Here is a 15,527-nt window from a genome sequence, read left to right on the forward strand (position 1 = left end):
ACTCCAGATACATGTGTCCCCTTGTGCATCTGGATCACTTGGGTCCTGGGAAATCAAACCTGGGCCCTTTGGCTTTGTAGGCAAGCATTCTAACCACTAAGCCATTTCTCCAGTCCTACTTTTGGATATTTTTTTTTCCCAAGGTAGGGTCTCGCTCTAGCTCATGCTGACCTGGAATTCACTATGTAGTCTCAGGATGGCCTCAAACTCATGGTAATCCTCCTACCTCTGTCTCCCAAGTGCTGGGATTAAAGGCATGTGTCACCACATCCAGCCCTGCTTTTGGATTTTTGAGACAGGGTCTCCAGTAGCCAGGCTGGACTTGATCTCACTATGTAGCTGAGACTAACCCTGAACTGATCTTCTTGCCTTTGTCTCCCAAGTGCTGGGATTCCAGGCTTGGACCACTAGGCCCAGCTAAAGGTGCTCTTGGACCACAGAGTGCACTTAAGTCTCTTCCACTGGAGGTGTGCATTTCCAGCACCCTCACTAATAGTGTAGAAGTCTGCTGCCTCAGCCAGCATGGGGCAGGTGATCTGAAGAGACCAAGAAGGCCTCTCCAGACCCTAGGAGTATATGTTTGGGTGCCATGTGTCCTCCTAACAAACAGTATGGATGGCCTAGACCTCACTAAAGAAATTGGTTTTCTTGGGATGTAGCTCAGTGGCAGAGCCATGCTTAGATGTATTAGACCCTGGGTCTTGGGTACCCAGGACCCTCTCTCCTCCAAAAACAGGTTGAATAATTTCCCTCTCTAAAGCTTTGAACCTAAAGTTCACAAGACAACCTGGGCAACTGGAAAGCCTTGTACCCACCTCTCTTCAGGAGCTTTTTTTTTTTTTTTAATTTTAAAAGATTTTATTTTTGTTTTATTATTTATTTGAGAAAAGGAAAGAGGCAGAGAAAGAGCAAGAGAGAGAGAGAGAATGGGTGCACAAGGGCTTGCAGCCACTGCAAACGAACTCCAGATGCACGTGCCACCTTGTGCATCTGGTTTACATGGGTCCTGGGGAATTGAACCGAGGTCCTTTAGCTTTGCAGGCAAATGCCTTAACTACTAAGCTCTTTAGTCCTCCTCAGGAGTTCTTGCTTGGCCCTCAGGCACTGGGATGAGGACAAACCAAAACATGAGGTCTGTTGCTTTGTGGTGAGAAAGTGACTCAGGCTTGGAAGTGTCTGCTCTCTTCTGTCACACCCTCCTACTGGTGGCAGAAGCATTTGTGGAGTGCCAGGGCCTGCAGTCCTTCAGCCCTTTCCCTGAGCAGTAATCACTGGGAGTGTGTCCTGCTCTAAGCACTGCGCTGTGGCTGAGCATCACAGGCAGGTTGAAAGACAGCTGCAGGCAGAGCGAGCCAAAGTGGGTGGGAAGGTTCTGAGGACACACTTCTGAGCAAGGATGCTGCTGTCTCTTGGTAAACCTGTCTGTGACACTGAGGCTGACTGTCCTGTCCCCCACCCCACAGTTTATGGGAGGCTGGTTTGCACATCCTATATTCAAGAATGGAGATTACCCTGAAGTGATGAAGACTCGAATCCATGACAGGAGCCTGGCTGCAGGCCTCAGCAAGTCTCGGTAAGATCCCACAGCGGTGAGAGCATGGGTGTTATGCATGTTTCTGACAGGGTTCTGTGTCACAGCTTCTGTGTTTGCTGGGAAGCTCACACCTGAAGGTATAGTAAAGCCTTTAGCTCAGTGTATGGCACTGTGACATGTGTGACAAAACACAGTTGCTACCTTGTTGTCATATTTCAGGAGAACCAGGGAACCTGTCCCAAAGGCACTCACTTCTAAGCAACCCTGCTATGTCACTCCAAAAACAGACTCCCCAGCTCATCACCCTAAGAGTGAATGTGAGTGGGGAGTGGGGCATGATGGCTCACATCTGTAATCCTAGAAGTACATGGCAGAAGCAGGAGGATCACAGCGTTAGTCAGGGGTCTCTAGAGGAAAAGAACCAGTAGAATGAGTAGTATTCAAGGGAAGTTTCTGTCTGTGGTGGCGCGTATCTTTAATGTCAGCACTTGGGAGGCCGAGGTAGGAGGATCAACATGAGTTCAAGGCCACCGTGAGACTACATAGTGAATTCTAGGTTAGCCTGGGCTAGAGTAAGACCCTACATAAAGAAAGAGGAGAGAGAGAGAGAGAGAGAGAGAGAGAGAGGAAGGAAGGAAGGAAGAAAGAAAGAGAGAGAGAAAGAAAGAGAGCAAGAAAGAAAAAGCATGAATATGAGATTCAAAAGAAAAACAAGAAGCCAGATATGGTAGTGCACGCCTTTAATCCCAGCCCTTGGGAGGCAGAAGAAGGAGGACTGTCATGAGTTTGAGGTGTGCCTGGAACTACAAAGTGAATTCCAGCTCAGCCTTGGCTAGAGTGAGACCCTACTTTGAAACAAACAAACAAGAGCAGGGCTGGAGAGATGGCTTAGTGGTTAATTTGTTTGCCTGCTAAGCTTAAGGACCCAGGTTTGATTCCCCAGTACCCACGTAGATCAGATTCATAAGGTGGGATATGTGTCTGGAGTTCATTTGCAATGGCTGGAAGCCCTGATGTGCCCATTCTCTCTCTCTCTCTCTTTCTCTCTATCTGCACTATATATATATATATATATATATATATATATATATGGAGAAAGAGATGCATATTATTATTATTTTATTTTGGTTTTTCGAGGTAGGGTCTCACTCTGGTCCAGGCTGACCTGGAATTAACTGTCATCTCAGGGTGGCCTTGAACTGATGGCAATCCTCCTACCTCTGCCTCCCGAGTGCTGGGATTAAAGGCGTGCGCCACCATGCCCGGCTGAGATGCATATTATTATTTGTAAAATTATTTATTTGTGTATGCATATATGTGTGTAACAATTTTCATCTGGCTTTACATGAGTGCTTGGGAATTGAACTCAGGTCAGCAGGCTTTACAAGCAAGTGCCTTTTAACCACTTAGCCATCTCCCCAGCCCACTTTTAATACTTACATATAATGTATTTTCTTTATATTTGCCCCTCTACCCATTAATACTTTTATTCCTAAAGTTGAGTGAGTAATTAGGGCAAGAACAGCCAACTACTGAAGTTATAGAACTGGGGTTTGAAATGAAGCCATCTGTCTCCAGGGCCTGTAGTCCGGGTTTAAGAGTCATGCAAGTGGTAATAGAGGTGTGGGGCATAGCAGGAAGCAAAGTGAGCGTCCCTGGTGTTATGGTAACAGGAGACACATGTGCTAAGCTAGCTCATGTGACCATAAGCATGGGAAAGTGAAAAGAATCCCATAGGTACCCAGTGTAGTGGCACACACCTTTAATCCCAGAACTCAGGAGGCAGAGGATTGCCATGAGTTCGAGGCCACCCTGAGACTATATAGTAAATTACAGGTCAGCCTGGGCTAGAGTAAGACCTACCTCAAAAAAAAAAAAAAAAAAAAAAAAGGAAAGAAAGAAGGAAGGAAGGAAAGAAAAAGAATTCCATAGGTATGACTTGCTAACACAGCCTTCAAGTGTTTTCCCCAAACTTCATGATGCCCGTATTTGAGAATTTAAAACTCCCGTTCACCTCACAGCATGCTCTGGCTGCTTGAGGAAGGTCCTGCTGGGCAGACTATGATCATATGTCTGGTGCCCAAAAAGCAAGTGGGCATTCCAGTCTTCCACACAACTTTGCAGCAACTGGGCATCCAGGTCAGAGCCCAAGTGCTGATAGGTCAGTGGTTCAGACAAAACCCTTAGGAGTTGTTTCCCAATTTCGTTTTTTGTTGTTTGTTTTGTTTTGCTTTTTGTTTGTTTGGTTGGTTTAGTTTGGTTTGCTTTCTCAAGGTAGAGTCTCACTGTAGTTCAGGCTGACCTGAAATTCACTATGTAGTCTCATGGTGGCCTCCAACTCACAGTGATCCTGCTACCTCTGCCCTTGAGTGCTGGGATTAAAGGTGTGTGCCACCACTCCTGGCTCTTTTTTATTTTTTTTTAAATAATTTCTTAATTTGTTTAAGAGCATGAAAGAGGGAGAGAGAGATAGATAGATAGAGAGAGAGAGAGAGAGAGAGAGAGAGAGAGAGAGAGAGAGCGAGAGCGCCAGGGCTTCCAGCCACTGCAAACGAACTCCAAATGCATGTATGTGCCACGTTGTGCATCTGGCTTACATAGGTCCTGGGGAATCGAACCGAGGTCCTTTGGCTTTGCAGGCAAGCGCCTTAATGGCTAAGCCATCTCTCCAGCCCCCGGCTCATTTTTTAAATTTTTATTTATTTATTTATTTTTGTTTTGTTTTTCGAGGTAGGGTCTCACTCTAGCCCAGGCTGACCTGGAATTCACTCTGTATGCTCAGTGTGGCCTCGAACTCAGGGCGATCCTCCTACCTCTGCCTCCTGAGTGCTGGGATTACGGGCATGCGCCACCACGCCTGGCTCATTTATTATTATTTTTATTTTAGTATAAACACTATATTTATTTCATTTTTAGTAACTTTATACATGTATATAATATGTTTTGGTCACCCCTGATTATTCTCTTATCCCCTCCCACTCAAGTTGATCCTCGTCTTCCTGTGAGAAAGAGAAGCCAGGTTGGTTGCGTGAGCATGCGTGGATCTTATTTGCTGGAGCATGGGCAGCTCGCCAGTGGCTGTGACCCCCACCCCCAGCAAGCATTAACTGCCAGCAGCTCTTCTGGCAAGAGTGGGGTCTCATGAGCCCTAACCCCATCCATTATGGAATGCTGATGGGCCCAATCTTGTGCATGAAACCACAGCTGTTGTGAGTTCATGAGTCTAACAGCCATACTAGGTCCAGAACACAGTGCTCCAAGCATTCCTGTTCCTCCCGCCCTCCAACTCTTACATCCTCGCTTCCCCAGCTTCTGTAGCTAAGGGGAGGGAGGGTGAACCTGTCGCAGGGAAGGAAGCACACAGGAGGGAGGGTCAGAGCCAAGCAGAGCCTCAGCTTATAGTTCAAGGGGATGCCATCCATATCATGACAGAACATGCAGTGGCTGGTCACACTGCATCCAGTCAGGAAGCAAAGAACCATGAATGCTGGTGCACAGCTCATGGTTTTCCTTTTATTCAGTCCTGTAGAATGATGCCACTCACATTTAAGGTGGGTCTTCCACCTTGATTAACCTAATGTAGAAACTCCCTCAAAGATATGTCCAGAAACTTACCTCCGTGGTGATCCTAGAGCCTATCAAGTTGACAATCAAGATTAACCATCAGCCATGTCAGTCAAGGTTTACAGAAATGTCTCTTCACACATACCATCTGGGGTTAGAGACACGACTCAGTGATTAAAGGTGCTTGCTCCACAGCCTGCCTACTGGAATTTGGATCTCCAGCACCCACATAAAACTGGATACAAAGTGGAGCATGTAATGCCAGTGCAATGGGATTTGGAGTCAGGAGAACCCCAGAGCTCTCAGGCTAGTGAGTCTGGCCTTCCCAGAGGTTAAAAAGAAAGAGAGAGAGAGTTCTGTCTTAAGCTGGAAGTATAGGGCTGACCCCATGAGGCCATCCCCTGACCTCTACATGCTTGGCATGGCATGTGTGCACATATGCACACATACACACATATCCCACATCTACATGTTAAGAAAACAAAGTTCAGGGCTGGAGGGATGGCTTAGTGGTTAAGGTGCTTGCCAGCAAAGCCAAAGGACCCAGGTTCAATTCTCTAATGCCCACGTAAAGCCAGATACACAAGGTGGCCCATGCATCTGGAGTTCATTTGCAGTACCTAGAGGCCCTGGTGTGCTCATTTTCTCTCTCTATCTGCCTCTTTATCTCTCTCAAATAAATAAATAAATCAGAGTGGAAAAGCTCAAATAGACAATGTCTGGAAATATATAAGATGGTGTTGTGTGAGGGGAGGTTTGTGAAAGGTGATGTGTGTTTGGGCAGCTCTTCACAGCTAACGGGACAGCTGCAGAGGCTCTGCCAGCACCACTGGCCCAGCTGCGGCTTTAGCCACAGCCAAGCTCCTGGGGTCCAAGTGCTCCCAGCCTGTGATATTCTCTCCTCAAAGCCTGATTCTTCCTGACAATTTCTCTCTCTTCTTGGCTTTCTCCACTCAGGCTTCCTGAGTTTACAGAGGACGAGAAGCGAAGCATCAGCGGCACCTATGACTTCTTTGGGTTCAATCATTACACCACGGTCCTGGCCTACAACCTCAACTACCCCCCCATCATCTCCTCCTTCGATGCAGACAGGTAGGGCAGCCAGCCTGTGGCATGAGCAAGACATGAGACTGGGGCTCATTCTCTGCAGACAGCACTTGCATTTCATTGGATGACAAGAGCTGGGGCACACCCAACTGTGAACATCTGTGCGGCACATCACTGTGAATGGGACCCTGTGGCAGGTTAGGCTCCATGAGCAAGCCTAGGCCGCTGCCCTGGTGGGGAGCTCAAAGCATGGATGTTAAGCACTGAACCAAGCTCAGTCAGCACTGCATGTGGCAGCCAGAATGAGCAGAGGAGATTCTGAAGCAATTCAGTTCCTGTGGGGTTAGCATGAGTCTAAAAGCCTAAGGCTGGGAAGACCCACTCAGGACCTCGCCTGTCTTGCAGGAGCTCTGCCTTCTTCCCTTCTCGTAAGCTCTGTAATACTATGTATAAAACTTTCAAAACTTCAGCCTGGCATGGTGGTACCTGCCATTAATCCCAGTACTTGGGAGGTAGAGGTAGGAGGATCTCTATGAGTTTGAGGCCACCCTGAGACTACATAGTGAATTCCAGGTCACCCTGAGCTAGTGCAAGACCCAACCTCAAAAAAACAGAAAAACAACAACAAAACTATGGGCTAGAGAGATGGCTCAGTTGTTAAGATGCAAAGCCTAAGGATCCAGGTTCAATTCCATAGTACCCACATAAGCCAGATGCACAAGGTGACACATGCATCTGGAGTTCATTTGCACTTGCTACAGGCCCTGGCAGCCCATTCTTTCTCTCTCTCTCTCTCTCTCTCTTTCTCTCTCTCTTTTTTTAGATAGGGTCTCACTCTAGCCCAGGCTGACCTGGAATTCACTATGTAGTCTCAGGGTGACCTCGAACTCACAGTAATACTCCTACCTCTGCCTCCCAAGTGCTGGGATTAAAGGTCTCTCTAATAAATAAATAAAATAAAATATTTAAAAAATAAAAATATTGGAGCTGGAGAGATGGCTTAGTGATTAAGATGCTTGTCTGCAAAGCCTAAGGGTCCAGATTCACTTCCCCAAAATTAGGCTGGAGAAATGGCTTAGCAGTTAAGGTGCTTGTCTGCAAAGCCTAAGGACTCATGTTCAACTCTCCAGGTCCCATGTAAGCTAGATGCACAATGTGATGCAAGCACATAAGGTCGCACATGTGCAGAAGATGACACTTGCATCTGGAGTTCTATTACAGTGGCTAGAGGCCCTGGCATGCCAATTCTCTCCCCCCGCCAATAAAAAATTAAAAAAACAATTTCCCCATAATCCACATGGTGGTGCGTACATTTGGAGTTAATTTGCAGTGGCTAGAGGCTCTGGTGTGCCCATTCTCTCCCCGCCTCCTCTCTCTCTCTGTCTGCTTCTTTCTCTCACTCTCTCTGAAATCAATAAATAAAAATAAAATTAAGTAAACTTAAAGTACTATAAATCCCATTTCATGTAAAGACCCTGTTGGGGCTAGCAAAAGGAGTCCTCACTTTGGCTTTGAACTGCAGGGGCGTCGCCTCCATTGCAGACCGCTCCTGGCCGACCTCTGGCTCCTTCTGGCTGAAGATGACACCTTTTGGCTTTAGGAGGATTTTGAACTGGCTGAAGGAAGAGTACAACAATCCTACAATTTATGTCACAGAGAACGGAGTGTCCAGGAGAGGGGACCCAGAGCTCAATGACACTGACAGGATCTACTATCTCCGCAGTTACATCAATGAGGCCCTCAAAGGTGACAGCCTACCCAACCCAACCCAGCCCCCAACAGTGCCCTCTTATTGTTAGAAACTTTCAATGTCTGTGGGAGGGTAACCTGGCATCCGGGCAGTGAAGTAACAAAAGACAAGGCTGGGGCTGGGGAGATGGCTCAGTGGGGAAGAGCCCCTGCAGCACAATTTTGATCCCCAGCACCCACATAAAAAACCAGGCATGCCGGGCGTGGTGGCCCACGCCTTTAATCCCAGCATTTGGGAGGCAGAGGTAGGAGGATCCCTGTGAGTTTGAGGCCACACTGAGATTACATAGTGAATTCCAGGTCAGCCTGGGCTAAAGTGAGACCCTACCTCGAAAAAAAAGAAAAAAAGAGAAAGAAAAAGCCAGGCATGGCCATGCATTCCTGTAACTCTAGAGCTGAGGAGGGCAGAGACAGGAGGATCGCTGGTGCTTCTAGCCTAACCAAGTGTAGTCAGGTGTGGTGGCTCATACCTTTATTCCCTGCATTTGGGAAGATGAGGTAGGAGGAGCTCTGTGAGTTCGAGTTCAAGCCCAGCTTGGGGTAAAGTGAGACTGCCTCAAACAAATCAGAGTGAAAAACTCATGAGCTCCAGGTTTCGTGAGAGGCCCTGGCTCGGGAAAGTAAGGTTGAACCTTGATGACCTCCTCTGGCCTCCTTACACCTGTGCCTGGGGCATACACATCTGTGCACAAGTGCACACACATACACACACACATATACACACTCCAAAAGCAAGCAAGCAAAGGTTTTTTTTGCCATGTGTGGTGGGGCACGCCTTTAATTCCAGCACTCAGGAGGCAGAGGTAGGAGGATCACTGTGAGTTTGAGGCCACTCTGAGACTGAGTGAATTCCAGGTCAGCCTGGGCTAAAGTGAAGACCCTACCTCGAAAAACCAACAACAACAACAAAAAGGTTTTTGCTCTGGGAGGGATGAGGAGTGAAGCCTTTGCTTGGGACTGGGCTCTGGGGATTGTCCTAGATCTGCTCTTGGCAAGCAGACCCACTGGCCTGCTTTTGGCCTCAGTCCTCTGCTCTCTTCAGTTCTCCCTGAAGGCTCACATCTCTGTGCAGTAGCATCCTCTTGAGGCAAGGGTGGCAGGCTCTAGGGCCTTTTGATTCTGAGGTACAATTGTGAGCCTCTGGTCTCAACCCTAGTGAGGGGCATGTTTGGGAGACCTTACTCCAGCTACTGCTTCTCTGTATGGAGGCACATCACAATTCTAAGGTCCTAACTCAGACCTCCCATGATCCACTCAGGGCTAAGCCTTTCTTTTCTTTCTTTCTTTTTTTGAGTTTTCAAGGTAGGGTCTCACTCTAGCTCAAGCTGACCTGGAATTCACTATGTAGTCTCAGAGTGGCCTCGAACTCACAGCCATTCTCCTACCTCTACCTCCTGAGAGCTGGAATTGAAGATGGGTGCCACACACCCAGATAGGGGTGTGCCAAAGCAAGATGCTGGTGGCCCTGCAGTGCCACTCAGAGGACCTACATAGGAAGGGAGAGAACGCGGGCAGCTTTCTCAGAGTCTGAGTCCAAGCCCACCTAACTCTGCAGGGTGGGACAGTGGGAGAACTATGGGAAGCCTGGCAGAGGCATCTGAGAGATGGGCATTCATACCCAGCCTCTTGTTTGAGCAGCTGTGCAGGAAGATAAGGTGGACCTGCGCGGATACACAGTATGGAGTGTAATGGACAACTTCGAATGGGCCACAGGCTATGCAGAGAGGTTTGGTGTGCATTTCGTGAACCGCAGTGACCCCTCTCTGCCAAGGATCCCCAAAGCATCGGCCAAATTCTACGCCTCGGTGGTCCGGTGCAATGGCTTTCCTGACCCAGCACAAGGACCTCACCCTTGTCTCCAGCAACCTGAAGGTGAGAAATGACTCTGAGAGGGACTAATAAGGAAGGCTCAAGCATGAGAGGGAGGAGCTCCTTCAATCCATTTTCCTAGTTTATTACATTCTTCCTATTTTCCCCTCCTCTTCATTCATTTAGCAGAAACTTAGTTGCTTCCATATATATATATATATATATATATATATATATATATATATATATAATGTATTTATTATTGTTATTATTATTATTATTATTAATTTTGGGTTTTCGAGGTAGGGTCTCACTGTAGCCCAGGCTGACCTGGAATTCACTATGGAGTCTCAGGGTGGCCTTGAACTCATGGTGATCCTCCTACCTCTGCTTCCCAAGTGCTGGGATTAAAGGCGTGCGCCACTATGCCTGGCTTTTATTTATTATTTAAAGAGAAATAGAGAGAGAAAGAGAGAGAAAGAAAGAGAGAGAGAGATGGGTGCACCAGGGCTGCTAGGCACTGCAAATGAACTACAGATGCATGTACCACCTTGTGCATCTGGGTACTAGGGAATCAAACCTGGGTCCTTTGGCTTTGCAGGCAAGTGCCTCAACCACTAAACCATCTCTTCTGGCCCAGAAAGTTAGTTTCTTTAAGTACTTCAAACACTTGTGAGCAGAAAGAAAGAATACTTACGGCTAGTGTTACTCCCAGACACTGTATCTCTCTGCTTGCAAATAAACAATTTTTTTAAGCCGGGCGTGGTGTTTCACGCCTTTAATCCAAGCACTTAGGAGGCAGAGGTAGGAGGGTCACCATGAGTTCGAGGCCACCCTGAGATTACAGAGTGAATTCCAGGTCAGCCTGAGCTAGAGTGAAATCCTACCTTAAAAAAAACAAAATAATAATAATAATAAAATAAATAAATTTTTAAAACTGCTTAAGCTAGTCAGAGGCTTGTACTCCTCGCAGCCAGGGGCCTGCTGTGCCCTGGGCTGCAGGTGGGGAATGTGGCATGACCTCTGGAGTATAAGGGTCCAGCAGGGGCCTGGCTAGGCCCCAGTGATCTGAAAATTCTCCTTGCTAGAGTCTGAACACCCCGTTCTTCTCTCCTAGATGCTAAACCCACCACCAGCCCTGACAGACAGGAGGAGGTGCCCTTCCTGGGGCTGATGCTGGGCACCACAGAGGCACAGATGGCACTGTACATCCTCTTCTCCCTCGTGTTGCTGGGAGCCTGTGGCCTGGCACTTCTGTTGTACAAGTACTGCAGGCTCTCCAAGCAAGGGGGCTCACAACCAACCCAACAGGAACTGAGCCCCATTTCTTCCTTCTGATGAACCACCACCTACTAAAGTTGTGCAGAGTTGTCTCCTGCTTTGCTGGTGCTGAGCTCTTCTGTGTTCAGAGTTCTTCATCAAGCTCTTCTGTACTGTCCAAGGAGACTGGAATTCTTGATTGAGATGACAGTGTCTGTAGGAATGGGGAGTTCCGCTGGGCTCTTGTGGAAACGTGCAGCTAATGAACTGATCCAGTGGTTCTGTGACCTCTTAAGTGAACACAATGGGTCTGTTTGTGTTTGAAGAACCCTAAAACCACAGGCTATTTCTTGTAAGAAGTCAGCTCCAGGGTGTATGTGAACTGCAATATCATTACGCCCTCTCTTCAGGCTTTCGCCTGGCCTCACACCCACTTCTCAGAAAATAAAAGCAGTTCTGTGTCTGTATGTCCTGTGGCTGCTTCTCCTGAGAAAGCAGGTTCAGCAGAAGTTAGAAGGTCACACAAGTCACTTCTAGCCCCAACCACGGCTCTCTGTTTCTTGTGCTCCTTGCAGCAGACACCAAAACATGCAGAAAGAGATGGCCCTTGATCCACTATTCTCTCCATTCTCTCTCTCTCCATTCTCTCTCTCTCTCTCTCAAAGAGACAGATGGAGAGAATGGGAGTGCCAGGGCCTTCGGCCATCGCAAACAAACCCCAGATGCATGTGCAACCTGTGCATCTGGCTTATGTGGGCCCTGGAGAAGTGAACCTGAGTCCTTTGGCTTTGCAGGCAAACACCTTAACCACTAAGCCATCTCTCCAGCCCATCTCCCTCTCTCTCTCTTTTTCTTTTCTTAAATATTTTTATTTTTATTTATTTATTTGACAGAGAAAGAGGGAAAGAGAGAGAGAATGGGTGCTCCAGGGCCTCCAGCAACTGCAGATGAACTGCAGATGCATGTGCCCCTTTGTGCATCTGGCTAACATGGGTCCTGGGGAATTGAACCTGGGTTCTTTAGCTTTGCAGGCAAACACCTTAACCACTAAGCCATCCCTCCAGCCCTCTTTTTTGTTTTTCAAAGTAGGGCTTCCCTCTAGCCCAAGCTGACCTGGAATTCACTATGTAGTCTCAGGGTGGCATTGAACTCATGGCGATCCTCCTACCTCTGCCTCCCAAATGCTAAGATTAAAGGTGTGTGCTACCACACCTGGCTTTTTTGTTTGTTTTTGAGGTAGGGTTTTGCTGATCTGGCATTTACTATGTAGTCTCAGGCTGGCCTCGAACTCACACCAAACCTCCTGCATCAACCTTCCAAGTGCTGGGGTTAAAGGTCTGTGCCATTATGCATGGCTAATCTTGGGAGTTGTTTTTCAGACACCACTTTTTCTTTTGGCTTGTGTGTATGTGTGTGTAATGTACTGTATACATGTGTATGTAACCTTGCAATGTCCCCATGTGCTTGTCTACAGTGGACCAGAGCCAAACATTAGGTGTCCTGCTCAATTGCCCTCCCCCCATTTTTTTTTTTTTTGAGGTAGGGTCTTGCTCTAGACAAAGCTGACCTGGAATTCACTATGTAGTCTCAGGGTGGCCTTGAACTCACAGCAATCCACTTACCTCTGCCTCCTGAGTGCTAGGATTAAAGGCGTGCGCGACCACGCCCGGCAATAATATACCCGTCCCTCCATTTTTTTTTTTATTTATTTTTATTTATTTATTTGAGAGCGACAGACACAGAGAGAAAGACAGATAGAGGGAGAGAGAGAGAATGGGCGCGCCAGGGCTTCCAGCCTCTGCAAACGAACTCCAGACGCGTGCGCCCCCTTGTGCATCTGGCTAACGTGGGACCTGGGGAACCGAGCCTCGAATCGGGGTCCTTAGACATCACAGGCAAGCGCTTAACCGCTACGCCATCTCTCCAGCCCTCCATTTTTTTTAATTTAAGTTTTTTTATTAACAACTTCAATGATTATAAACAATATCCCCTCTCATGAGCCCATGATTTTCTAGTTTATGCTCCCCTTTGGGGACTGGGGTTATAGACATATGTGACCATACTCAGCTGTTAACATGGGATCTGGAGTTTCAAACTCAGGAGATTTAAGGCCCACCACCCCCTCCCCAGGCCCTTGTCACAAGAAGCACACTTGACTGCTGATCCATCTCTCTAGCCCACAATTCATTTTTTTTTTTTGTTAATATATTTATTTATTTGAGGGTGACAGACAGAGAGAGAAAGAGGCAAAGAGAGAGAGAATGGGTGCATCAGGGCCTCCAGCCACCACAAACGACTCCAGATGCATGTACCACCTTCTGCATCTGGCTTATGTGGGTCCTGAGGAATCCAGCCTTGAACTGGGGTCCTTAGGCTTCACAGGCAAGCACTTAACCACTAAGCCATCTCTCCAGCCCTTCTAAATTTTTTTTGTTTATTAATTTTTTTTCCATTCACCTTTTTAAGACAGTCTCTTAATACTTGTAAGCTGTTAACTAGGTTTGACTGGCTAGCCAGCCAGCCCCAAGATTCTGCCTGTCTCTACCCCAGAGCTGGAATTATAGGAGATGAAACCACACCTGACTTTCAGATGAGATTCTAAGGCTCTGAGCAGCAGCCCATGTGACCTGACCCTGTCTTGTCTAGCCCATTTCCTAGCCTCTTTTACTGAACAGCAAGTAGAGCCTTGGCCATCCCATGCTCCCTTTCGCCTGGAAAGTCTTTCTGAAGCTGCCTTCAAGTCTTGGCTCAAATAAAATGGTTTCATCTAAACCACTTTCTAAAGTCCTCAGGAAGATCCTTCCCCCACTAGTGAAGGTCCCCGGCTGTGAATGACCACATTACACGAATTGCATCATCTGTGCTGTGTCTTAGGGCCAATGACCACGTCTGTCTTGGCCAGCACTTTCCAGAGACACCACTGACAACATAGCTGTTCCTGTGTGTCAGCCATTGACAACGCACACCAGAGCAGTGGTGGGGCAGACCAAGATATGGTCTTTATCCATTATAATGGATGTGCTGAGACCATGTCAGAGTAAAATCCTCAAAGATTATCTGTGCTGGAAAACTGATTTTTAAAATGAAGAACAGACCAGGGCATAGTAACACTTGTACATAATCCCAGTGTCCAGGAAAGAGACAGAAGGACCTCAAGTTCAAGGCCAGCGTTGCAGGTTCACATTGCTGGCAGAATTCACCCAACCAAGAGCAGTTTGTAAGCCAGTGTGGTGGCACAAGCCTTTAATCCCAGCACTCAGGAGGAGAGGCAGGAGGATCGCCATAAGTTCGAGGCAACCCTGAGACTACATAGTGAATTCTAGGTCAGCCTGAGTTAGAGTGAAACCCTACCTCAAAAAACAAAATGGCAGCTTTTGGGAAAAGGGTTTATTTTGGCTTATAGACTCAAAGGAAGCTCCATGATGGCAGAGAAAAATGATGGCATGAGCAGAGCATGGACGTCACCCCCCTGGCCAACATAAATTGGACAATAGGAACAGGAGAGTGTGCCAAACACTGACAAGGGGAAACTGGCTATAATACCCATAAGCCTGTCTCCAGCAATACACTGCCTCCAGGAGACATTAATTCCCAAATCTCTATCAGCTGGGAACCTAGCATTCAGAACACCTAAGTTTATGGGGACTCCTGAATCAAACCACCACAGCCAGCCTAGACTACATAGTGAGATCCTGTTCTCTCTCTCTTTCTCTTTATACCTGCTTTAACAGTATGCCTGAGCCGGGCATGTTGGCAGACATCTTTAATCTCAGCATTCTGGAGTTCAGAGAAAGGAGGAGTTCAAGGCCACCATGAGACTACATAGTGAATTCCAGGTCAGTCTGGGCAAGACCCTACCCTAAAAATAAAAATAAAAAAGTATGCCTGAAACTTTGTTTCTTCTAAGTTTCTCTACCTGAATTATGTCTATAGAACTTTCTATCCAAAAGTTCTACTACTGTACGTTCTATTTGTCAGTCAGGAACTTATGGAGCACAAGTATTCTATCAATAGATTTTTAAAAATTGTCAAATATCTATCAAAAGCTGTCAATAATACATAAATTAGCCTCAAAATTAAATCTAATTTTTATAGGGATGTTGACAAATGCTTTCCATATTAAGATTATAGTGCCTGGGATAAATCTAAAAGGAAAAAGAATACTAAAACACATTATGAAGGTAGTTCTTAACATAGTTTAGCAGCACAAAGCAAGAGATCACTAATAGGAAATAGGTATAGTTCCAACTATAAGTGGAAATAGAGTATGTAGCCAGGGTTACATGCTAACGCACAAAGGAACACTGGGTGAGACCTTCTTGGGGAGGGTCAGTGGAAGGGAACACTGGATGACCCTTATCTGGAGTGTGTCAGTGGAAGAGAACACTGGATGACCCTTATCTGGAGAGTGTCAGTGGAAGAGAACACTGGATGACACTTATCTGGAATGCATTAGTGGAGGGAACACTGGATGAGCCTTATCTGGAATGCATTAGTGGAAGAGAACACTGGATGACACTTATCTGGAATGCATTAGTGGAGGGAACACTGGATGAGCCTTATC

At 46.9% G+C, this 15,527-nt stretch overlaps 1 protein-coding gene across 1 annotated transcript in view; it reads left to right on the forward strand.

Annotated features, from left to right (window-relative positions):
• Lct (lactase) overlaps positions 1-11,041 on the forward strand; it is a 64,439-nt gene extending 53,398 nt beyond the window's left edge. Inside the window, exons 13-17 of the mRNA XM_004668155.2 lie at positions 1,464-1,573; positions 6,056-6,190; positions 7,668-7,891; positions 9,533-9,766; positions 10,821-11,041. Of these exons, the coding sequence (XP_004668212.2) occupies positions 1,464-1,573; positions 6,056-6,190; positions 7,668-7,891; positions 9,533-9,766; positions 10,821-11,041 (924 nt within the window). The remainder of the gene's footprint in view (positions 1-1,463; positions 1,574-6,055; positions 6,191-7,667; positions 7,892-9,532; positions 9,767-10,820) is intronic.
• Positions 11,042-15,527: the final 4,486 nt, after the last annotated feature.

Source organism: Jaculus jaculus, chromosome 5 (genome assembly GCF_020740685.1).
Source record: "Jaculus jaculus isolate mJacJac1 chromosome 5, mJacJac1.mat.Y.cur, whole genome shotgun sequence".
NCBI classification, from domain to species: Eukaryota; Metazoa; Chordata; class Mammalia; order Rodentia; family Dipodidae; genus Jaculus; species Jaculus jaculus.